Below are 26151 nucleotides of genomic sequence, written 5' to 3'. Positions count from 1 at the left end.
CAAACATCGATTTGAGATGAAAGTTTTTTTAAAAAAAAAAAGATTTTTATGCATAATAAATATTATATTACAGTTCTATGCTATTTTCTCATATTACTAGACTCAAATTCACATTTAGTATCTATCTAAAACGTAAATATCTAAACAAATTTACAAATTTTCTTTTACCAATAGATGCCATAAATTTTAATGGAAGTTTCGGGATGATAAAACTGAAACCCAACCGCTAATACGAGACCAATTAAGAGACGTAAATAATCTGCTGCTACGCCTCAAACCAACGTCTAGGTGGACGGCCTCTACAGTTCTGTGGATCATTGCCTGCTTGCCACATGTAACACAATTCCGCTGAAATGAGACGTAACGTACTCCTAGCCTAACAAGGCAAAATCCTCCTACGTGTCACGTGAAATTCCTAGCCAATAAATTTTTGCCACGTCAACTTAGTGACACCTGTGAATGACATGTCATCAAGCCATTGGCTTCAGTCATTAACTTCAGTCCACGTCATATTTACAGAAAATAATAATACCTCGTTTTAACTGGGCCGTAAAAAGTAAAAAGTAAAAAGGAAGAAAACCATTGAAACGCAACGAGTATTATATAAACGGTACCAAAACAACCCATCAGACTATCAGTGCACTGCAGTTCTACATTCTCGCTCCGTGGAGTTCAGCTATGGCGATTCCTAAACGGATCCCTAATTTTATCTCTCTAATTCTTGTCTCTTTCTTCGTCATTGCCTCTGCTGAAGTATTCTTCGAAGAGCGTTTCGATGGTAAACTCTTTCTCACTCATTTTCCCCCCGCTTTCTAATACTCAATCTACATGCATTGAATCTTAACGTTTTAGATTGTTTTTTTTTGTTTGAATCTTTTTTTTTATTTAAGAGGTTTTGATATTTTAACTTGACGTAAATGAATGGATCGGTGATTTTTAAATGTTAAGTAGGTGATCTGGCTGTTTTCGATGGTTCCTTTACTCGAATGATTAATTTCGTTTAAAAGATGTAGTGAGTCGAGTAGATCTACACGTAATATGATTCCATAAAAGGCTCTAATTATAAAAATATATAAATTATTAGAAATGTGTTTGAATTCTTTGAGAAATGGGTGTGAATTTGTGTATTGTGTTTCAATTGTTCTGTAACTGTAGAGGATAATTGGATGAAATGATGATTAATATTATCATTCTGCTTTAGTTTATGTTATTTTTTTGTTATTTGATATATCTTGAGAATGAAAACACTAGTTCTTAGCAAAATTAATTAGATGTTATGGTCTTTTAAATCAGGGTAGATATCAGAGTCTAGCTAATGTGTTCCTACTACTTAACGTACTATGCATGGCTGCGTTACTAAAATTTTGCTTTCCCTTTAACAAACGAGAAGCTGCTTATGTTTTTATTGTACGTTTCACTGTTTTCAAACAGAAGAATTTGACCTTTTCTTTTTCTGGCTGATTTTGCATTTCTATTGTTTTTAAACCAAAGATGGATGGGAAAGTCGGTGGGTAAAATCTGACTGGAAGAAAGATGACAACATGGCTGGGGAATGGAATTACACTTCTGGAAAATGGAGTGGGAATCTTAATGACAAAGGTATTCAAACTAGTGAAGACTACAGGTTCTATGCTATTTCGGCTAAGTTCCCAGAAGTTAACAACAAGGGCAAGACTCTAGTCTTCCAATTTTCTGTCAAGCATGAGCAGCAGCTTGACTGTGGTGGTGGTTACATGAAACTACTCAGTGGTGACATTGACCAGAAGAATTTTGGTGGTGACACCCCATACAGGTTTTACTTTATGATCTAACCTCTTGGTATCTCTAAAAGATTTTATTGCAGATTTACTGATTTTTTTGTAATGTTGGTTGGGTGCAGCATTATGTTTGGGCCTGATATCTGTGGAAGCACAAAGAAAGTACATGCTATTCTTCATTACAAGGGGACAAACCACTTGATGAAAAAGGAAGTTCCATGTGAGACTGACCAACTTACTCATGTTTACACATTTATTCTGCATCCGGATGCTACTTACAAAATTCTTATTGATAATGTTGGGAAACGAACTGGTAGCTTGTACACTGATTGGGATCTTCTCCCACCGAAGAGAATCAAGGATCCCAGTGCAAAGAAGGTATTAGTCAGAATTGATGTCTTTTTGGTTTTATTTTATCATATGAATATTTGATACAACTAAGAACTTCGCATGATGGCAGCCTGAAGATTGGGATGACAAGGAATTCATCCCTGATCCTGAAGACAAGAAGCCAGAGGTAACAACCTTCGTATTTTAACCCTTCCATGGTTTTGTTATGCTTATGCAAGCTAACCTCTAGTTTTTGATTTCCCATAGGGTTATGATGACATTCCAAAAGAAATCCCTGATCCTGATGCTAAGAAGGTAGTCATTTAATGCTTCAGTAATGCTTCTATTATAAAAAGGGCATGCCTTATTTGTAATAAAGGTTAATGGTTAAAATTATTTACACCAGCCAGAAGATTGGGATGATGAAGAAGATGGTGAATGGACACCCTCAACAATTCCCAACCCAGAGTACAATGGCCCATGGAAGCCTAAGGTTCGTGAAATCCCTGTCTAATTGCAGCATTTAATTTGACATTTTATGTGTAACAATTCTTTTTCTATCTGCAGAAAATCAAGAACCCCAACTACAATGGCAAGTGGAAGGCTCCAAAAATTGACAACCCAGGTTCATCGCTATTTCCTGTGTAGTGTTTTTTTTCTTTTCTTATCAATTAAAAATTTTTCAAGTGATTTATTACTGTGTTTTTTATGTGGTTCACAGACTTCAAGGATGATCCTGATCTTTATGTTTTCCCCAACTTAAAGCATGTTGGTATTGAATTGTGGCAGGTATCACTTTTTTTCTCTCTACATCTATCCTATTATCATTCCATGCCATTTTAGAACTATAACAAGATAAATGTTTGGTTTTTGTCAGGTAAAATCTGGAACATTGTTTGATAATATCTTAGTTGCTGATGATGTTGAGTATGCCAAAAAGCTAGCTGAAGAAACATGGGGCAAGCAGAAGGATGTATGTCAATCTATGTATTCAAACTGTTCTTGTTGACCTTATTTTTGGGGGTGATTGTGCTTGTGGTTGATTTGATTGGCTTTTGCAGGCCGAGAAGGCTGCATTTGAGGAGGCAGAGAAAAAGAAAGAGGAGGTATATTCTTGACTATCAAGTGTCATACTTCTGCCTTGTTTGCAGTTCTCTCTTTCTAACTGATGTAACATGACCTTCAGGACTCCAAGGATGACTCCGCAGATTCTGATGTAAGTCTATAACATGCCTTGTTAATGATATAATTTTACTTGGATTGCCATCTTTCTGGTTTTCATTGTGTTTAACGGATTATCCAGGTGGATGATGATCATGGTGATAGTAGTAGTGATGATGGTGAAGGAAGTGAGTCTGATTTCGATAGCAAAGCAGACGCAAGCAAAGACAGTGTTGAGAAAGACGTACATGTAAGTAGTTCTTTTCCTTTCTGCATTTGCCTATATATAGTTTTTGGATGCCTCATTAATCAAAATGATTATCCCTTTGAATGCAGGATGAGCTGTAAGGTCAATCTGGTATAGAGAAAGCGCCGCAAAAGTGCTCTTCAAAGGATCTCCATTTCTCTTTTTATTTTTTATTTTTAATCTTTGCAGCTGTAGGAGTAGAGGGGAAAGGAATTGCCATTGCAGTTTGCGTGCACATTGCTGTCTTGATCTGAATTTTTTTTTCTTTAACTTTTGTTAAGGCTTTAGAAACAAAGAGGTTTTATTCTATGCTCAAGATTATGAAATAGTTTAAACTATGCCTATGAATTTTGATAATAATTTGATAGTCTGATCCTCTGAACTCGAATTTCATCTAACAGAAGTTTATTATTAAAGGACTTGACTTAAACAAAAATTGAAACGGTATAAATATTTCGGATTCAAATTTATTTGAATTCAAAAAGATATAAAAATTTTAAAAAATTGGAATTATTTTTATATAAATTAACTAAACTCAAAATTAATTAAAATGTCTTATGGGGAGAAGAACCTCGCATGTATGTATGACATTTTTTATGGTAAAATTTTACTATTATATTTATGAAAATTGTGGATTTAAATTTTATATTTTAAATTTTAAAATTTCAATCATTACCAAATGATAATTATTAAATTCATTAAATTAAAATTTATTGTTATATAAAATCTGATGTAATAAATATATTATCAATTGTAATTTCATGTTAGTTATTGCCATATAATTTTTAATAAAAATTTAATTAATGAATTAATAGTTGTCTTTTGTTTCAAAACTAAAATTACAAAATTCAAAAAGTATATAATATTAGAACTATCCAATTGAAAAATACTAATTAACGTTATGATTGTATGTATCCTACACTACTAGTTATTAAATCAATATGTATAAGAATTATAATTGATTAATTCAAAAAGTATAAAGACTAAAGTTCAAAGTATAAAGAATAAATTTATAACTTTCAAAACTAATAGCAAAATTTAACTCTTTTTTTTTCATTTGCTACTCTAGACCGCTATATTAGAGCGCGAACTTTGCGGGCCACAAATATGTAAATTGATAAATCAATTTGAATTTAGATGATTTTTTAAATAAAAGTTTAAAAATTAATTTTAAAGTTTTATGATACAAGAATAAATATATTATATTTATATAAAATTATACACTGAAAATAATTTAAAAATATAGTGAGAAATAACTTTAAAATGTTATATAAAAATTATTTTTAAAAACACATATGAGTTATTGATTATTTTTTATTTACTTGAAAATTATTTTTTAAAATATTTATAAAAAATTTAGAATTTTATCAAATACTGTCCAAAATTTATAAAAGAAAACATAAAAAAAATCCAAAATTCTAAACTCAAAATTAATGTAAAAAAATTAAAAACGAAATGAAACCAAACCCACTTAAAAAACATGAAAAGTTGGAAAAAGAAATCCAAAAAATCTAATTGGACAAAACCGTACTTATTCCTAATTAATTAAGAAGGTAGTTTATTGATATTTACTTTTATTTTATTTTAAAATTAGTTTACTTAACTATTGAAATTAATCACTAAGTGGCTTTTTAGCTATAAAAAATTTCTTATTGCTCCTCCTATTAAACCATATCAGTTGTCTTACGGTATTTGTTTTGACTGATTAGTGAGCTGAACCTTTCTTTTTCTATGTCATTGCTTTAAGCCTGATTGTTTGCTTGCTTTGATAATTTTCTACAAGTTAAAAACTACTATTGTCAAAGATTAAATTATAACTTTAGATTGAGTTAATTGCATCAGCCACAACTGGTAAGTCAACTATTGCGATATTCAAATTAAGCCTACTAAGCTAGTTATACTGAAATTATTAGAGGAGTAAAAAAGTTGTGCAACAAAAAATTTGTTGAAACCACAATAAATTTAGAAAATAAAATATTTTTATAATCTAGATTAACGGTTAGAATTATATAATTTTATTAATGAAATATGAAAAATTCATATTATTGAGTAAAGAGCTAACTTTAGAAGAGCTCTTACTAAGCTTTCACAAATTTTAGTTGAAAAAACAACTAAAGATCAAGAAGCTCATGATTTATTATTAAAATCTATTTTGGATCGAGATTGAGAAGAACTAGAAATTAGTTTTTTAGATATTAAGGAGATAAACAATCTTTTTGATATATTCCAGTATTTTATTAACAAGGGAATAAATAATCCAGTTATAAATAAAATATTTAGATTATGTTTATATAATAAGGCTAAGAATATCCTACCTATAGACATTTTTACAAAAATAAATGGAGCTATTTGTAATCAGCAAGTTCAATTTCAAAAAGTTTTTTTTGAATACTTTTTACAAGCTTATGTATTTACAAATTATTCAAATGAAAATTTTCCTACTATAAAATTTAGACTTGATCGTGAACCATTTGATATAAGCTATATTGAATGGGGTTTTGTTAAAGAAATAACAATTTAAAATTTGACTTAATAAGTCCAAAAAGCACTTATTGAAGGAATTCAATCAAATTTGCATTCAAGGGTGATAGGATTTAAAGTTAAACCAAATTACTTTATATCTATTACAGATCCTTTGATAGAAGAATGTTTATGCCTTAGAATTCAGACGAAAAATTATGAAATTAACGATTTAGTTGAAGTCTAACAATTAGTTGAACTTCTATTAATGAATATACTAATACAATAGAAGTTGAAATCAAAGAAATTAATAATAAAATTATTGAACTCTTTGAACCTAATAAAATCACTAGTGAAATACAATCAAAATTATTATATTTAAGAGATCTATCAATTCCAAGAGATTGGATGGTAGAAAGAATTAATAGTTCAAGTACTTCTAAACCAGTTAGTACAATAAAATATGTGTCGTTTGGTGATAAATTATCTTTTAGAAACACGGCTATAACAAATACAAATGATAATTTGGTTTTACCCTCAAATACTCAAATAGAGGATGATGAGGAAAATCCAAGTAGAAGTTCTATATTTTCAACACCAATAGGAATGAAAACAATTCATATTCTTATCTTTCCCACAGAATCGAGCAGAAACTCCGGATCTTCTAGAAACGCTAGAATGGAAGAAATACAAACTTCAATAATACTCCAACAAATGAAACTTGAAACAAGTGATGTTATTACATTTTCGAATTTCAAATCTAGGAAAGAGTACACATATATTGAAATTACATTTCAATTTAAAGAATATAAAATATATTCTTTACATGCTTTACTAGATACTGGAACTACAACTATTAGTTGCAGAAAGGATGCCATTCCTTTAGAAAAATGGAACCTATGAAACATCCAATAAGAGCCATAGTAATAGATGGTAATGAAACCATAATTCAATATAAAGGTAGAAACGTACCAATTTACATAAATAATGTAAGGATTTGTGATACCTAAAATATTATGTTTTTCAAAAATGCATGGAGATATATTCTTAGGAAATAATTTTATGTATTAACATTTGCCATTTCTATTGATAGAAATTAAATTATGTTATTTGTAGAAAAGACTTCTATAGAAATACCATTAGTAGAAAATCATAAATTTGTGTGTGATAAAAAATTTTCACCACCAAGAAAGGAACAAATTAAACAACTTGAAACAAGTCATCGGTTGTTTAAAATATTAGATAACAATTTTAGTGAAGAACCACTAAAATTATAGCAAAATAGCCCTAGATATTATAGTATTAAATTAGAAAATCCCAATAAAATTATTAGAGTAAAACCTATGATCTATACTAAACAAGATATAGAAGAATTTGATATACAAATTAAGGAGTTGTTAGAGAAAGGATTAATAGAAAAAACTAATAGTCCACATTCTAGCCCAGCCTTTATGGTTAGAAATCATGTGAAAATAAAAAGAGGAAAAGCTAAGATGGTCATTAATTATAAAATATTAAATCAAAATATTAATTTTTATGGTTATTTCATTCCAAGAAAGGATGTTTTAATTAATCAAGCTAAACAAACAAAATATTTTAGTAAATTTGACTGTAAATCAAGATTTTGGTAAATCATGCTAAAATAAGAATCCAAACCTTTAATAACTTTTAGTGTACCTAATGGACACTACCAATTGGAAGTAATACCATTTGGATTATGTAATGCACCACTAATCTTCCAAAGATGGATGGATTCTATATTTAATAAATATAAGAAATTTTGTGTAGTTTATATAGATTATATTTTGATATTCTCAAATACACTAGAATTACATAGAAAACATTTAAATATTTTTTCTCAAGAATTCATAAAACATGGAATCATACTAAGCCCTAAAAAAATAGAGCTAGAAAGAACAGAAATAGAATTTTTAGGATTAAAGTTATCTGCAGATGGTCTTAAAATATAAGATCATATTATAGTAAAAATAAAAGAATTTCTTAAAAAGATTGAAGATAAAAAACAGCTTCAACAATTTCTAAGAATTATAAGTTATGGAAGAAATTTCTTTCCTAACTTATCTGAAAAAATAGGTATGTTACATGAAAAATTAAAAAAGGATAAACCTTTTATATGGTTTAAAACAAATTCAGAAATTATAAAAAATTTAAAATATTGAATCAATTAGATCCCAAAAGTTTATTTACCTAAACAATGTGATAAATTAATTTTAGAAACAGGTGCCTCACAAAATCATTGGGGTTGTATTTTAAAAGCTAGAATGATAGATAACGAAGAATTAATAGGTGGATATAGTTAGGGAAAATTTAGACCGAATGAAATTAATTATGCCATATATGAAAAAGAATTATTAGCTATAAAGAAAGGAATAAAAAAAATTCTTATATATTTAGCACTTGAAAAATTTATCATAAAAATTGATAATCAGGCAGTTAAACATTTCATTACTAATAAAAGTTTGGAAACTGTACCTAGAACAGTTAGATGGTATAATGAGTTATGTACTTTTAATTTTAAAGTTTTATATGTCAAAGGTACTGTCAATATTATTGCTAATTATCTTAGCAGACCTTATGGATAGAGGTAAACAACCTCTAGAAAAAGTTGGTGAATGGACTACTGTTCATAAAAAGCTCAACAAAGGGAACACCTTCAAATAAAAAAATAAAGTCCTAATCAAGGATTTGTGACAATCCCTTCTCAAGTATTATTATATCCTAAGTAATGATATTATGTTCCATATCTAATGGAAAAACAACCAGTTGAAACTCAATTCTCATTTTCACCACAACTGATAAGTCAATTGCCTTGGTCGCAAGATCCAAATTCAGTGTACCAAGCTAGTTATGCTGAAATTATTAGAGGAGCAGAAAAGTTATGTGCAACAGAAAATTTGTTGAAACCATAACAAATTCAGGAAATAATTTTTTTTTATAATCCAAGCTTACCATTAGAATTATATGATTCTATTAATAAAATATAAAAAACCCATAATATCGAGCAAAGAGCTAACTTCAGAAGAGCTCTTACTAAGCTTTCAAAATTTTAGTTGAAAAAACACTCTAAAGAACTAGAAATTAGTTATTTAGATGTTAAGGAGATAAAAAATCTTCTTGATATATTCCAATATTTTATTAACAAGGGAACAAATAACCCAGTTATAAATAAAATATTTAGATTATGTTTATATAATAAGGCTAGGAATATCCTACCTTGTAACACCCTCTAACCCCAAACCGTCCCCGAAATAGGGTTATAGGGCATTACCGAAAACAGACAAACTTTATTATTACAAATAAAAATAACCACAAAATTATACTCAAAATAAGGTTAATTACCCTTATCGAGGTTCTACGGACCTAATATGAACCTTGCGTGGGGTTAGGATTCGAATCCTAACTTTACAGGCCTCCCTGAAACACTAAACACAATTATACAAACCAATCCAATTCACTTCCACATAACATGTAACTATATACCATTCATTTCATAAACTTAGGAATCATCCCTTTATACGTCAAACTCCTTAAAGTTTATACACCATCTTTTACATTCAAAACATTAAATATATACAAATGACCACCTAAAACCTAGTACATGCCACATTACCAAAGATAAGATTTTTACCACAAAATGAGCTGGAGTCGAAGATGATTTTGAATGCAGAACCGGACTCTATTTTACCTAACCTGCGCACGGAAAACAACCGTACGCTGAGTATTGAAAATACCCAGTGGTATTATCATAATTCAATTCATAATATCAAATCAAGTTCAAAACATAAATGCACAAGTAGTCAATTGAATATGCCAATTCATGTCATATTAATGTCATTCAAATGATTATAAAATTTTCACCAACATGTAAACACTTAATTCATAACACTTTCATGTATACATAATTCATAAACATAAAGTTCATGCTTTCAACTTCACAACACAATTTCTTTTCACATTTCGTATCATCATTTTCTTTCACCTTTCATTCGATAATTCAGATAATCAGATTCAGATAATTTTGCTCATTTCACTTATAGGCCCTATTTACCTGACTCGGGCCAAGGTGGATACGCGGATCCAACCAAACACACCAGAGTGGCGACCAACGCCTCATCGGATAGTTTGAAGTAAATCAGATCTATGGCACACCAAGTACCTCATCGGCCAAGCCGAAGCAATGTGGCTACCAAAGCCTCATCGAAACTATCCGAAGTAAATCTATGGCACACCTAGTGCCTCATCGACTCGAGGTCGAAGAATCCCTGAACACTTCCAATCCTATGGCATGCCAATTATATCCACTAAGCCCGACTAGTTAATAGGGTTTCGATCATATTTCCATTTCCGAAACATTTTCACATTTCAATCAATTCTCTTATATTTCTCAATGTAATCACAACTAATCAACAATTCACATTCAAGTCATTTTCACGCACATTCATATATATCTATATATATTACAATTAAATATGCAATAATAAATACTTTGAATTATGATAATACAAACCGATTTTCCCCGAGCTATTCCTCGACTACTTTCTCTTTCCCCTTTGTATTGGATGTCTCGGTTCCTTTGTTTGCTACGAAAATTATCATAATTATAATTAATTAATATAATACAATCCAATTTAATTCATGAGTATAAACATGCAAATTTGACCATTTTTTTTAAGATATATAATTTCACCATTAAGCTGTCTGTTTGAGTCATTGTTACTAAATTATTTATATCTTGAGCTACCAAACTCCAAATTAATATCCGTAAATTTTCCTTGAAACTAGACTCATATATCTTCTCACCATAAAAGTTTCAGAATTTTTGGTCTAGCCAATTAGTACAGTTTATTCATTAAATAATCCCATGTTACTCCATTTGACAGTTCTGACCTCTCTCTACTAAAAATCAATTATCTCATTGTACAGAACTCTAATAAGGTTTTTATTTATTTATTTTAAAACTAGATTCAATAAGGAGTTCACACATATAAATTACACTCCATAATAATTTTTTTACAATTTTTAATGGTTTTCCAAAGTCAAAACAGAGTGTCTCGAAATCACCCTGAACCAGTCTTACAAAATTTCAAATATCTCTTGATTCATAAATTCATTGCTTACACTGTTTCTACTATAAGAAACTAGACCCAATAAGCTTTAATTTCATAACTTATTCATCCTATAATTCAATTCTTACAATTTTTAGTGAATTTTCAAAGTCAGACCATTGCTACTTCCCAAAACTGTTTTGATGTAAAATGCTAATAACCAAGTTTATAACACCAATTATTTCTATTCAATTTCCATCAAAATATTCATATAACTATCAAATTTTCATCATTTTTCTATAATTCCGAATTTCTTTCAATTTAATTCCTAAAACTCAAAACTTATGGCTTGTTTTACAATTAAGTCCCTAATTCAATTCAAATTCAGAATTTTATCAAATTAATCCCTAATTTCATCATTTCTTGAACATAAACCCTAATCAAACCTTCATTAATTTTCAATATTTTCTCATGAATTCAAGAAAATCTTTCTCTAAAGCTTTAAAAATACCAAAATTAGAAAGGAAAGGGCTTAATTAACTTACCAATTCAACTTTCAAGCTTCAATTCTCCAATTTTTTCCTTTTTCTTTCTTCCTTTCCTTTCTTTCTCTGTTTCGTGAGCTTCTCTGTTCTTTTCTATCTTTCTTTTTCTTTTATTTCCTTTTTATTTACTTTACTTTTAATAATAATAATTTAATATATATTTTAACACATAAAAATCTCAAATTTTTATGTTTATGCCGCCTCACTTAGGACAAATGGCATAATTGCCATTTTGGTCCTTTTTATTTAATTACTCTTAATTAAATTATATTCACTTAATTAAACTCTAATTTAACTCATAATTATCCTCATAAATATTTTTAATAAATATTTACGGACTTAATTTCCTAAGACGGAGGCCCTACGACTCGTTTTTTCGGTGCCCGGGAATTTGGGTCATTACATTTCTCTCCCTCTAAAAAAAAATTTCGTCCTCGAAATTTACCTGAGAATAGGTGAGGGTACTGAGTTCTCATAGTTTCTTCCGGTTCCCATGTTGCTTCCTCCATTTTATGACTTCTCCAAAGTACTTTTACTAAAGGAACTCTTTTATTTCTTAATTCCTTTACCTCTCGGGCTAAAATCTCAACTGGTTCTTCTTCGTATGATAAATCCGGTCGAAGCTCAATATCCTTAGTAGTTATGACATGAGAAGGATCTGATCGATATCTTCAGAGCATTGAAACATGAAAAACATCGTGTATTTTCTGTAACTCTGGAGGTAAAGCTAACCGATAAGCCACTGGTCCAATTCTCTCTACTATCTCATACGGTCCAATGAAACGAGGACTCAATTTACCTTTCCTGCCAAATCTCAACACTTTCTTCCAAGGAGAGACTTTAAGAAATACTTTATCGCCAACCGAATACTCAATGTCCCGTCATTTTAAATCGGCATAAGACTTCTGTCTGTCAAAAGCTGCTTTTAATCTCTCTCGTATCTTCTTGACTGTTTCTTCAGTTTCTTGGATCAATTCTGGCCCAATCACTTTTCTTTCATTCAGCTCTGTCCAACACACTGGTGATCTACATCTTCGTCCATATAATGCTTCATACGGAGCCATTTGAATACTAGATTGGAAACTATTATTATAAACAAATTCAGCTAAAGGCAAATAACATTCCCAACCTGATTCAAACTCCATAATACAAGCTCGAAGCATATCTTCTAAAATCTGAATTACCCGTTTAGACTGTCCGTTAGTTTGCGGATGAAATGCTGTGCTAAAATTAAGCCGTGTACCCAAGGATTCATGTAATTGCCTCCAAAATCTCGATGTGAACCGAGGATCTCGATCTGAAATTATTGATTCCGGAATACCGTGTAGTCTAACAATTTCTCGGATATATACCTCAGCAAGTCTCTGTAACGACCAATCTGTTCTGACTGCTATAAAATATGCTGACTTAGTAAGTCTATCAACTATCACCCAAATAGCATTCTTTTTACTCCCTGAAAACGGTAGTCCCGTAACAAAATCCATCGTGATACGATCCCATTTCCATTTAGGAATATTAATAGGCTGAAGTAAACCAGTCGGTACCTGATGTTCTGCCTTTACCCGTTGACATGTAAGGCATTTACCAACATATTCAACTATGTCTCTTTTCATTCCGGGCTACCAATACAAATTTCGTAAATTACGATACATTTTTGTACCTCTGGGGTGTAGAGCAAATGAGCCATCATGTGCTTCTCGAAGTATTAGTTCTTTCAATTCAGAGTTATCTGGAATACAAACTCGATCTTGGTACCTTAAGCATCCATGTGCATCAATACTGAAGTGCTCTACTGTACCACTCTGTATCATCTCTCTTTTCTTCACCAACTTATCATCTCCCAACTGAGCTGCTCTAATCTGCTCAAATATTACCGGTTTTACTTTTAACTCGGCTAACAGATTTCCATCATCAGTGATACTGAGTTGTGCAAACATGGCTCTCAACTCAATTGCCGTTTTTCTACTCAATGCATCCGCTACTATATTTGCTTTTCCCGGATGGTAGTCTATAACACAATCATAGTCTTTCAAGAGCTCGATCCACCGTCTCTGTCTCAAATTCAATTCTTTTTGGGAAAAAAGATACTTTAGACTTTTATGATCAGTGAATATGTAGCATTTTTCACCATAAAGATGATGCCTCCAAATCTTCAAAGCAAAAATCACAGCTGCTAACTCCAGGTCATGTGTCGGATAATTACACTCGTGTGGTTTCAACTGACGAGATGCATAAGCAATAACTTTTCCATCTTGCATCAGTACACAACCCCAAACCATTTAAAGAAGCATCACTGTACACAATAAAATTCTTTCCTGATTCGAGTAATGTTAAAACTGGTGCCTCGGTTAACATTTGCTTCAATGTCTCAAAACTCTTCTGACATTGGTCATCCCATATAAAAGAAACATTCTTCTGTAGCAACTTAGTCATCGGCATGGCTATTTTCAAGAATCCATTTACAAATCTTCTATAATATCCAGCCAAACCAAGAAAACTACGTACCTCATACACATTCCTTAGAGCTTTCCATTGAACTATGGCTTCAATTTTCTTCGGATCAACTCTGATTCCTTCCGCTGATACTACATGTCCCAGAAATACAACCTCTAATAACCAGAACTCACATTTACTTAATTTCCCATACGATTGCTTTTCACGTAAAGTCTGTAACACTGTTCTGAAGTGCTTATCATGCTCTGTTTCTGTCTTTGAATAAACAGGTATATCATCAATGAAGACCACAACAAATTGATCCAAATACGGCTGAAATATAAGGTTTATCAGATCCATAAAAGCAGCTGGAGCATTAGTCAATCCAAATGGCATTACTAAAAATTCATAATGACCATACCTCATACGGAAAGCTGTCTTCGGTACATCACATTCTTTTACTTTCAGTTGGTAGTAACCCAATCTCAAGTCTATCTTTGAGAATACAGAAGCTCCTTTCAGCTGATCAAATAAATCATAAATACGAGGGAGTGGATATTTGTTCTTGATTATTACTTTATTCAATTGTCTATAATCAATACAAAGTCGCATCGAACCATCTTTCTTTTTAACAAATAATACTGGAGCTCCCCACGGTGAAATACTCGGCCGAATAAAACCACGATCTAACAAATCTTGCAACTGTATCTTTAACTCCTTCAATTCGGTAGGTGCCATATGATAAGGGGTTATAGAAATCGGAGCAGTACCCGGATAAACCTCTATAGCAAATTCAACTTCTCTGTCAGGTGGTAAACCCGGTAGTTCCTCTGGAAAAACATCTAGAAATTCGCAAACTGTTCAGATCTTACTGCATTGACTACCCACTGTATCTGAATTAATAACATAAGCTAAGTATGCTGTACAACCCTGCTGTAACATCTTACTATATTTCATTGCTGAGACAACACGTGTTGGTCCACTATTTCGAATACTCTTTACCTCAATATTGTTTCCATCATCAGCCTGAATACTGAACTTCTTTTCATAGCAGTTTAAAATTACACCGTGCTCAGACAACCAATCCATACCCAATATTACATCAAAGTCTCCAAATGGCATAATCAATAGATTAACCGGAAAAATTTTATTTTGTATAACCAACGGGCATTTCGGACAAACTTGATTTACTAATACCGTTTGTCCTAATGGACTTGACACTTCTATTGCTACACTAGACATCTCAAATTCTAATTTTCCCAATTCAACCAATTTTGAATTTACATATGAATGCGAAGACCCAGGGTCAATTAAAACATAAACAGGTTCGGAATACAATAAGAATATACCTGTTACAACATCATGTGCATCCCTCTCTTCTCGAATTTTGACCATATAAACTCTAGCTGGAACTCTGGCCTCCGACTGCTGTGTAACAACATCACTACTTCCTCTAGCACTACCTCCTCGAGATGCAAAACCACCTCTGCCCAATCCTCTGCCTCTGGTAGTAGATACTGATCTCTGTAATGTCGCAGGTGTAGTATTATCAGCTTTCGGGCAGTCTTCAATAAAATGTTCTGTAGATCCACATCTGAAACATCCTCTAGTCAATCGCCAACATTCACCTCTGTGTCTTCTCCCACAATGCTCACATTCTGGAATAATAGTATCTCGAGATGGACTTCTTACACTACCAGTAGAGACTGTAGTTTGCTTCCCCTGACTCTTTCCTCCTCTATCTGATCTGAAGCTAGATCTCCAACCACTTCTAGAGTCTCGGAATCTTTTCGGTAATGGATTCGAACTTGTAGTTCCCGTACGTTTCCCAACCGATTTAAAAGGTTCAGTCTTTTTATCAAGCCCCAGAACTTGTTCTATCATCTTAGCCCGTTCAATCAGATCAACAAATTCAGTAATTCGCTAAGATATCAGTAACACTTTTATTTCTTCTCTTAGTCCCCGTAAGAATCTTTTACAACTGTCGGCTTCAGTCGGTATAAACTTTGATGCATATCTACCAAGTCTTGAAAATTCCCGTTCATAATCTATTACTGTCATTTCACCTTGTTTCAAAGTTAGAAATTCTTGTTTCTTTTTTTCAATGTATATTTCCCCGATATATTTCTTCTGAAACTCTTTCTGAAATAAATTCCATGATACCTGATCAATCGGCAAGTGTCGGGTAACAGATTCCCACCATAAATATGCCTCACCCTGTAATAAAGATACAACACACAACAGACTTTCTCGGGGAGTACACTCTAACTGTTGTAAAATTCTTTTTATTGCTTCTATCCAATTCTCAGCTACTGATGGATCAACACCTTTCAGACCCGAAAATTCCGTGGCACCGTATTTTCTCAATTCCTTAATCGGGGCCCGTCTAGGAATAGGTATAGATGTGGTAGCAGGTACAGTTCTCGCTACTTGCTGGAGAGCATCAACTAAAACTCTTAACATATCAGGTTCATTTCTACATTTTTCATCTCTTTCCCTAATATTTTCTTCTTCTACCTCGGGAGGTTGGTCCATAAACGGGTTCACACTAGGTGTGGCTGATTCACTTTCATTTAAATCAATTGATCGATCATCTGACATCTTTAATCTCTATAAAAAATAAACAATTAAATAGGTTAGCATTCAAAAATCCCGACTCAATTCCAACTCAAATGTGGCATGTACTTCTAGACTCACTTACAAATTCGATTTTAATCTGAGAATCGGCTAAACCTATAGCTCTGATACCACTAAATGAACACCCTTTAACCCCAAACCGTCCCCGAAATAGAGTTACAGGGCATTATCGAAAATAGACAAACTTTATTATTACAAATCGAAAATAACCACAAAATTATACTCAAAATAAGGTTAATTACCCTTATCGAGGTTCTATGGACCTAATATGAACCTTGCGTGGGGTTAGGATTCGAATCCTAACTCTAAGGCCTCCCTGAAACACTAAACACAATTATACAAACCAATCCAATTCACTTCCACATAACATGTAACTATATACCATTCATTTCATAAACTTAGGAATCGTCCCTTTATACGTCAAACTCCTTAAAGTTTATACACCATCTTTTACATTCAAAATATTAAATATATACAAATGACCATCTAAAACCTACTACATGCCACATTACCAAAAGATAAGATTTTTACCACAAAATGAGCTGGAGTCGGAGATGATTTTGAATGCAGAACCAGACTCTATTTTACCTAACCTGTGCACGGAAAACAACCGTACGCTGAGTATTGAAAATACCCAGTGGTATTATCATAATTCAATTCATAACATCAAATCAAGTTCAAAACATAAATGCACAAGTAGTCAATTGAATATGCCAATTCATGTCATATTAATGTCATTCAAATGATTATAAAATTTTCACCAACATGTAAACACTTAATTCATAACACTTTCATGTATACATAATTCATAAACATAAAGTTCATGCTTTCAACTTCACAACACAATTTCTTTTCACATTTCGTATCTTCATTTTCTTTCACCTTTCATTCGATAATTCAGATAATCAAATTCAGATAATTTTGCTCATTTCACTTATAGGCCCTATTTACCTGACTCGGACCAAGGTGGATATGCGGATCCAACCAAACACACTAGAGTGGCGACCAACGCCTCATCGGATAGTTCGAAGTAAATCAGATCTATGGCACACCAAGTACCTCATCGGCCAAGCCGAAGCAATGTGGCTACCAAAGCCTCATCGAAACTATCCAAAGTAAATCTATGGCACACCTAGTGCCTCATCGACTCGAGGTCGAAGAATCCCTGAACACTTCCAATCCTATGGCATGCCAATTATATCCACTAAGCCCGACTAGTTAATAGGGTTTCGATCATATTTCCATTTCCGAAACATTTTCACATTTCAATCAATTCTCTTATATTTCTCAATGTAATCACAACTAATCAACAATTCACATTCAAGTCATTTTCTCGCACATTCATATATATCTATATATATTACAATTAAATATGCAAAAATAAATACTTTGAATTATGATAATACAAACCGATTTTCCCCGAGCTATTCCTCGACTACTTTCTCTTTCCCCTTTGTATTGGATGCCTCGGTTCCTTTGTTTGCTACGGAAATTAGCATAATTATAATTAATTAATATAATACAATCCAATTTAATTCATGAGTATAAACATGCAAATTTGACCATTTTTTTAAGATATATAATTTCACCATTAAGCTGTCTGTTTGAATCATTGTTACTAAATTATTTATATCTTGAGATACCAAACTCCAAATTAATATCCGTAAATTTTCCTTGAAACTAGACTCATATATCTTCTCACCATAAAATTTTCAGAATTTTTGGTCTAGCAAATTAGTACAGTTTATTCATTAAATAATCCCATGTTACTCCATTTGACAGGTCTGACCTCTCTCTACTAAAAATCAATTATCTCTTTTTATTTATTTATTTTAAAACTAGATTCAATAAGGAGTTCACACATATAAATTACACTCCATAATAATTTTTTTTACAATTTTTAATGGTTTTCCAAAGTCAAAAAAGAGTGTCTCGAAATCATCCTGAACCAGTCTTACAAAATTTCAAATATCTCTTGATTCATAAATTCATTGCTTACACTGTTTCCACTATAAGAAACTAGACCCAATAAGATTTAATTTCATAACTTATTCATCCTATAATTCAATTCTTACAATTTTTAGTGAATTTTCAAAGTCAGACCATTGCTACTTCCCAAAACTGTTTTGATGTAAAATGCTAATAACCAAGTTTATAACACCAATTCACACCTTATTTCTATTCAATTTCCATCAAAATATTCATATAACTATCAAATTTTCATCATTTTTCTATAATTCCGAATTTCTTTCAATTTAATTCCTAAAACTCAAAACTTATGGCTTGTTTTACAATTAAGTCCCTAATTCAATTCAAATTCAGAATTTTATCAAATTAATCCCTAATTTCATCATTTCTTGAACATAAACCCTAATCAAACCTTCATTAATTTTCAATATTTTCTCATGAATTCAAGAAAATCTTTCTCTAAAGCTTTAAAAATACCAAAATTAGAAAGGAAAGGGCTTAATTAACTTACCAATTCAACTTTCAAGCTTCAATTCTCCAATTTTTTTCCTTTTTCTTTCTTCCTTTCCTTTCTTTCTCTGTTTCGTGAGCTTCTCTGTTCTTTTCTATCTTTCTTTTTCTTTTATTTCCTTTTTATTTACTTTACTTTTAATAATAATAATTTAATATATATTTTAACACATAAAAATCTCAGATTTTTATGTTTATGCCGCCTCACTTAGGACAAATGGCATAATTGCCATTTTGGTCCTTTTTATTTAATTACTCTTAATTAAATTAAATTCACTTAATTAAACTTTAATTTAACTCATAATTATCCTCATAAATATTTGTAATAAATATTTACGGACTTAATTTCCTAAGACGGAGGCCCTACGACTCGTTTTTTCGGTGCCCGGGAATTTGGGTCATTACATACCTATAGAAATATTTACAAAAATAAATGGAACTATTTGCAATCAGCAAGCTCAATTTCCAAAAGCTTTTTCTGAATGCTTTTCACAAGCCTATGTATTTACAAATTATTTAGATGAAATTTTCCTACTATAAAATTTAGACTTGATCATGAACCATTTAATATAAGCTATATTGAATGACGTTTTGTTAAAGAAATAACAGTCCAAAATTTATCTTTTCATTTGCTAAAAGATTTTCCAGCATTTATTAAATCTATGTTATTATGAATGGTATATGAAGATGATTTCTTTTATTACTTTCATCTTGAAATCAGTAGCCTTATTGGCATAGCTAAAGAAGGAAAAAATTATCAACCATATCAAATTTGGACTCTTTCAAAAATGCTAGGAGGAAGAAACTTATCCGTAACAATGGAAGAAAAAGAAAACTTGACAAAAAAATTGACAAGTTTTATAATAATCCTGTTCATTATCAAGTTTAAGCAGGAATAGACCTAAAAGTTAAAGCTCAACATATACATCAACTGTAACACCCTATACCCGGCCTGGTCGCCAAGCCCAAATACGGGATGCCAAACCACTGTCTCGTCTCACGTATATCAATTGGGAAACTAGATCCAAGCAAAATGATCATCTTTTGTTAAACCGAGTAAGTTTTAAGTTGTCCAAATAGTTAATTAACATTGTTACATGCAAACTATTCCTTAATCAGTCTTACATACAATTAGAAACATGCATAATGGACATTTAGCAAAAGTTTAGAAAATGTCCGTAGGTATCAATATAATAAGGTATGGATATTTTCTTAAAGTGGTATCGATACCACTTGGAAAAAAACAATGCCAAATAAACATATTGTTTCTCGGAAGAAATCCCAATTATCTGAAATTATTGGTACCTGCCATAAAATATCGATACTTTAGCCCCGAGTATCGATACTCGAGATAATGTATTGATACCAAATCTCTATTCTGACTCCTTGCACGTTTTAAAACACAAAGGTATCAATATTAAATCCCGAATATCGATACCTCTACGCCTAGACATCATAATGCAACATACATATGCAATAAACTCATTCGAAATCAGATTCTAAGTATCATGCATCACTTACTTTGATAAATAATTATCCTACGACTAAAATTTATCGGTTCAAATGTCTAAATAAGTCCTAACAAGCTACATCAAGCCATCATTAAAATTCATGAACATAAGCAAACATATAAACTCACAAATTTCCCAAAACGAAATAACAAAGTCAGTAAATAACCCAAACATATCATGGCACTAAACAAGTCAACCATATTGCCTGGTTCCTAATACAAATAAAATTGATAGTTCACCTATGATAAATATCTAGTATTCCTTGGATTACTCCGTCGGAAACCACACCATCCACACCGTGACGTCGGTAGTCTACATAGGTTGAAATGAGTGGGTGAGCTTCGACAAGCTAAGTGAATGCAAGAATTTCTTCAACGCAAACATGTCATCATGCAATAGAACCAATCAATTACTCACAAGTATGATACTCTTACGTTTGATAACATATAGTACAATAATATGCATTGTAGTCCATTCGTATAGCAAATACGTACTGTAAAACCCCTCGCCCGTATCCGACGCCGGAACAGGGTTCGAGGTGTTACCTGACTTAAACTCAATCAATCACACAAAAATTGGGTCGTAAAATTTTGATCAATTTAAAAACTTTTCTTTTCACATGCAATCTGTCCCATATATAAGCTTACGAGGCCCAAAACATACATCCGGGGTGGTTCGAGACCCAATCGAGAACTCCTGAAAAACTTAGAAAATCTCTTGCATCAAGGCTTCACATGTGACAGCCCAAAACTGACCCTAGTCGGGAAGTGGTTTCGGGACTGCTAAACCGAGTCACCGAAATGTTTGAATGTGATATTATTGTCTAAAATATGTGATTATGAATGTGTGGAAAATTTCAAGCTTCGATTTAGTCAATTGCATGTGAATTTAGTCCATAGGACTTATGTGAGAAAGTTTTAAAAAATGTGATAGGGTAATTTATAAGGACCAATTTAAGCAAGGAGTGAAAATATTGGCTTTGCATGTCAAATACCCCTTTTTTATACATAGTGGCCGGCCATGATGGAGCATATATTAGACTATGTGGTAAATTTCCATGAAGTGGACATTAGTTTAAGTAAAAGAAAAGAAATGATAAAAGAAATATTAAGGATACTAAAAGAAAAAAAAAGAAGGAGGGAGGTTATCACCTTGTTCATCTTGGCCGGATGTAGAGAGGAAGAGAGGAGGATAGCATTCGGTCATTTGAAACCTAAGGAAGGTTAGTCTTTTGTTTGGTTTTTGATAATTTTCACATTTTTGATATCATTGCTTTGTGTTCTTTAAACCCCATGGTTCAATTTTGTGAATTGATGATGATTTTGTGTTTTGCCATTGATGAGTGCTTGAGCTTTTTGATAGTTGTTGATGAAAAATGAAAGATATGTTAAAGATTAATATGTTTTGTGTTGAAGTTTTTGGTGATTTTGAGTAGTTAGGGCTAAATTACAAAAATAAATTTTTGAAGGACTCAAAGGTGAAATAAATGAAATGTATGGACTTATATGGGTACTAGGAAGATTCGGCCCTTAAGGAGTGTGACCAAATTTTGTGTATTTTGTGTTTTGTGGAATAAAGACTAAATTGTGAAAGTGCGAAATATTAGGGGTAAAAATGTAATTTACCCATTTATGCGTTATTAGACTAAATTGAATGAAAATATGTTAAAACGAGATTTATTTGAATATGTTAAGATCAAGAAACCAAGAAATTGGATTTAGATCGGGGAAAATCGAAAGTAGTTGAGTAGCCGATCAATTAGTCGACGACATCCGAAGAAAGTTATAAGCAATTAGATATTAAAATTTCGGAATAAATGTTAGTTATATATGCTGAAATGGAAATATGATAAATGTATATATAGCTGAATATGATATGTGTGAATTATATGTTAAATTAAGGCTTGGTAAGCTAGCTATTAAGGTGAAATGCTAATGTTAGTATTTGATTTGGTAATAATCTGTTTGGGGACAGCAGCAGTAAGGTGATTTTGGAAAATCGCCATAATTTGTAGGAGTTGAATTAGAAGCTGAGTGAATTATGTCATTAAAGCTTGAAGAGTCTATTTTCTTACAAAAGAAACTATAAAAACAAAAGAGTTACCGATCTTGAGATATTTGAAGTATTGTGGGGCTGAGTCAAAATGACTACTGGATTCCCTGTTCTGTTTTTAGAAAATCATTATAAATTGTACAAAAATGATTATAAGATAAAATTTATATGCTTAGACTCCTTAATGAGTCTAGTTTCAAATGAGATCAAATACAACACATTTTGAATTCTGTAAAATGAGAAATTGGATTCGTAGTGAAGAGTGGTCAGAATAGTCAAACAGTGAAACAGGGGAAACTTTAAGAAAAATCTGGTATTGATTGGCCAAGCCTAAAATTCTGGAAATTTTATGGATGGAAGATATACGAGTCTATATTCAGGGAAAATTAACGGCAAGTGATTTGGAGTTTAGTAGCTCCAGTTATAAATAATTTAGTAACTACTGCTCAGGAAAACAGCTCGTAGTGAATATGTGATTTTGTTGTAAACATTAATGAAAATTTGCCAATGAATTATTTATTGATTATTATAAAGCTTACTATAATCTATGTGTGTGAAAGTCGGATCAATATATATATTATTCTGAAAGTAATACTTGAATAGTCGATTAATGACTATTTTAAATTTTGTTGAACTTAAGCTCAAGAGCAAAGGGGAACTAGATCCGATAAAGGGAAGGAAAAAGTAATTGAATAGCCATTGAAGTCGTTCGACGACATTTGAGGTAAGTCTTCGAGTAATGACCCTACTTGAATTATATTGAAATGATTAGTCATACTATGACGGATAGTCGAATGTGCTTAGAGACTATGTTATAAAGCCAATTGAAATCATGCTCTTTGTGTGTGGCTATTGAGCCGAAATTTGAAAGGTTTAATAAATGTTTTGTGTTTGAGCCTTAGTAACGAAGAAATGATATGGATGTGTTATGATTATTGATATATGTGTGCATGAGCACTGGAATATATCCGGGCTAAGACCCGAAGGCAATTACGCGAGTTGATATATCCGGGCTATGACCCGAAGGCAATTATGCGAGTTGATATATCCGGGCTAAGACCCGAAGGCAATTATGCAAGTTGATATATCCGGGTTAAGACCCGAAGGCAATTATGCAAGTTGATATGTCCGGGTTAAGACCCGAAGGCAAATGTGTTTGCGGCTATATCCGGTTAAATACCGAAGAGACTTGGGTTTGAATGTGAGCGCTTGGTGCTGTAATAAATTCTATTAATACGCTCGACTAAACCGAACGATAAGGTATGTTTGCATGTGCTTCAGAAAAGTCGATTAGTTTTAAATAGTCTTCGTGAAATCGACTAATGAATTTTCGGCTTTTAGAAAGGTTGATACCTTGTGTATATATGTTGATGAAGTGTGAAGTAAGTATGATTATGAGAATGTGTGTTAATAAAGTGACTTAGTTAGCTATGTGAATGTAATACTTTAGTCAAAGCCGATTTCATTACTTGAAACTTACTAAGCTTAAAATGCTTACCCGGTTGCTTTGGCTCTCTGTTTTATAGATTTTGTTCGTTAGCTATCGGATTCGGGATCAGCGAAGTCGAAGTCATCCACACTATCAAAGCTCTTTTGGTACTCTTTTAGTTGAACTCTGGATATGGCATGTATAGGACTACCCCCTGTTGTTTAAGTACTTTTTGTGATGTATGTGTGTAAAGCCATGCGAAAATGGCTCGTAGAAGTGGAGTATGGCATTAGACCATTTGTGTTTATGTATGTATATATGGTTTCACGATGTGACTATGGTTTGGAATGGAAGTGTTGGGCAAATGATCAGCCATTGGAATGGCTAAATATGATCATATGTGGACCTATGTATGACAAAACCCTAGTTGGTCCATGGTAACCACGAAATAGGTAAAATTTACCTTGAAAACAGATGCTGATAGCAGCAGTGGTGTGGATTTGAAAAATCACAAAAATTTGTAGGAATGGAATTAAATAGTGAATAAATTATGTAATCGAACCTTGATGAATCTATTTTCATATGAAAGTAACGAAACAATCATATGAACAGTATATTAAGAGATATTAAAGTTCTCGTGAAACAGGGCCAGAACGGTTTCTGGATCTCCTGTTTCGACTTTGAAAATTTACCTTAAATTAACCAGAGATAATTAGGAGTCATACCATATATGTATAGATTCCTCTCTGAGTCTAGTTTCTATAGAAACAAACGGCATCAGTATTGGAGCCCTGTACAAGGAGATATCTAAGTCGTAATGCGCAAAGGTCAGGGTAGTCGATCCCTGTAACATGGGAGACTTTGACTAATAAACTGTACTAATTGGCCCTACCAAAAATTCTAGAAAAAAATATGTAGATGGGCATGTGAGTCTAGTTTCAGGGAAAAATCACGAAACTGATTTTCGAGTTGTGAAACTCAAGATATGATTTTTAAAGCAACTATTACGCAGATTGGCAGTGTCTGGAAAATTTTTAAAAGTCTGTTAACACCTTGTGTTCGACTCCGGTGACGGTCTCGGGTTCGGGGTGTTACATCACACGCCCGTGTGGGTATAGAGCGCATGCCCATGTGCTAGGGACACGCCCGTGTCCCAAACCCATGTTCAAAAACCTGGATATTCTGCCAAAACCACACGACCAAGGCACACGCCCGTGTCCTATGACCGTGTCCTTCACACGGCTGAGGTACATGGCCGTGTCTCTTGCCCGTGTACTACTACCACTCATACTGACTTGAAAAAATTAGGTGTAGAGGACACACGGTTGGACAACATGCCCATGGGGGCAGACCGTATGTCACACACGGTCTAGACACACGCCCGTGTGTCTACCAGTGTGGACAATTACAAGGCTATTTTCCAAGCCATTTGTCACCCTCACAACATGTGCACACGTACTGATCCAATAACTTACAACATGGCATAAATGAGCTCTTAAACATCTACAAACATGTTATGCTCAAGTCATTTTCTTATGCAATAAATATCATAGAATTTGCTCACACCATTACCACATACTAGTCATAACTATCATTACATCACAAACCTCATGTCCATCACTAAGCATACATAATCATTTCCACAAACCATTCATGAGGCATTATTAACTATTTGCCAATCATCTAATCTTGCATCAGTTACTAACTCATCAATGAATCTCATTTCAATCTCTAGGCATACATGCTATAAGCCACATCACAAGAGATAGTATCATATATATATACGAATAAACATTTAAGACGACAACATCATTAGCTAACATAGGCCAATTCACATGGCTACAACACTTTATTAATACAAGCGAACACCTTTGGCTAAATCATAATATCACATACTCAACATTAAAACCCTATACATACCATAGACTCGAAACACTAGGATTTACTTACGCCAATAGCGTTAACTCAACAGTGTCATAATATCTCTGACGGCCTCCAACCCGAGCAAACCTGGCAACCCTAGAGAACATGGAAAAGAAGGGGGG

General features: G+C 32.5%; 1 protein-coding gene across 1 annotated transcript; it reads left to right on the top strand.

Annotated features, from left to right (window-relative positions):
* Positions 1-618: 618 nt before the first annotated feature.
* Positions 619-3833, top strand: LOC107939081 (calreticulin). The gene is made up of 13 exons (XM_016872364.2): positions 619-778; positions 1492-1792; positions 1880-2135; positions 2218-2274; positions 2355-2402; positions 2494-2580; positions 2655-2712; positions 2809-2876; positions 2965-3060; positions 3149-3193; positions 3274-3303; positions 3391-3498; positions 3585-3833. Exons 1-13 carry the CDS (start codon positions 679-681, stop codon positions 3594-3596), a joined length of 1266 nt encoding a protein of 421 aa, XP_016727853.1. The 5' UTR covers positions 619-678; the 3' UTR covers positions 3597-3833.
* The last annotated feature ends 22318 nt before the right edge of the window (positions 3834-26151 follow it).

The sequence above is a fragment of the Gossypium hirsutum genome, chromosome A13 (assembly GCF_007990345.1).
Source record: "Gossypium hirsutum isolate 1008001.06 chromosome A13, Gossypium_hirsutum_v2.1, whole genome shotgun sequence".
Taxonomy (NCBI): domain Eukaryota; kingdom Viridiplantae; phylum Streptophyta; class Magnoliopsida; order Malvales; family Malvaceae; genus Gossypium; species Gossypium hirsutum.
This window is presented reverse-complemented; position numbering and strand designations above follow the sequence as displayed.

What these genes read in the sequence shown, in the direction of transcription:
- LOC107939081 (XM_016872364.2), top strand. Translation starts at nt 679, where the DNA reads ATGGCGATTCCTAAACGGATCCCTAATTTTATCTCTCTAATTCTTGTC. An exon ending in CTTCGAAGAGCGTTTCGATG is followed by an intron (nt 779 to 1,491) that starts GTAAACTCTTTC and finishes TTTAAACCAAAG; the next exon opens with ATGGATGGGAAAGTCGGTGG. An exon ending in ATGGCCCATGGAAGCCTAAG is followed by an intron (nt 2,581 to 2,654) that starts GTTCGTGAAATC and finishes TTCTATCTGCAG; the next exon opens with AAAATCAAGAACCCCAACTA.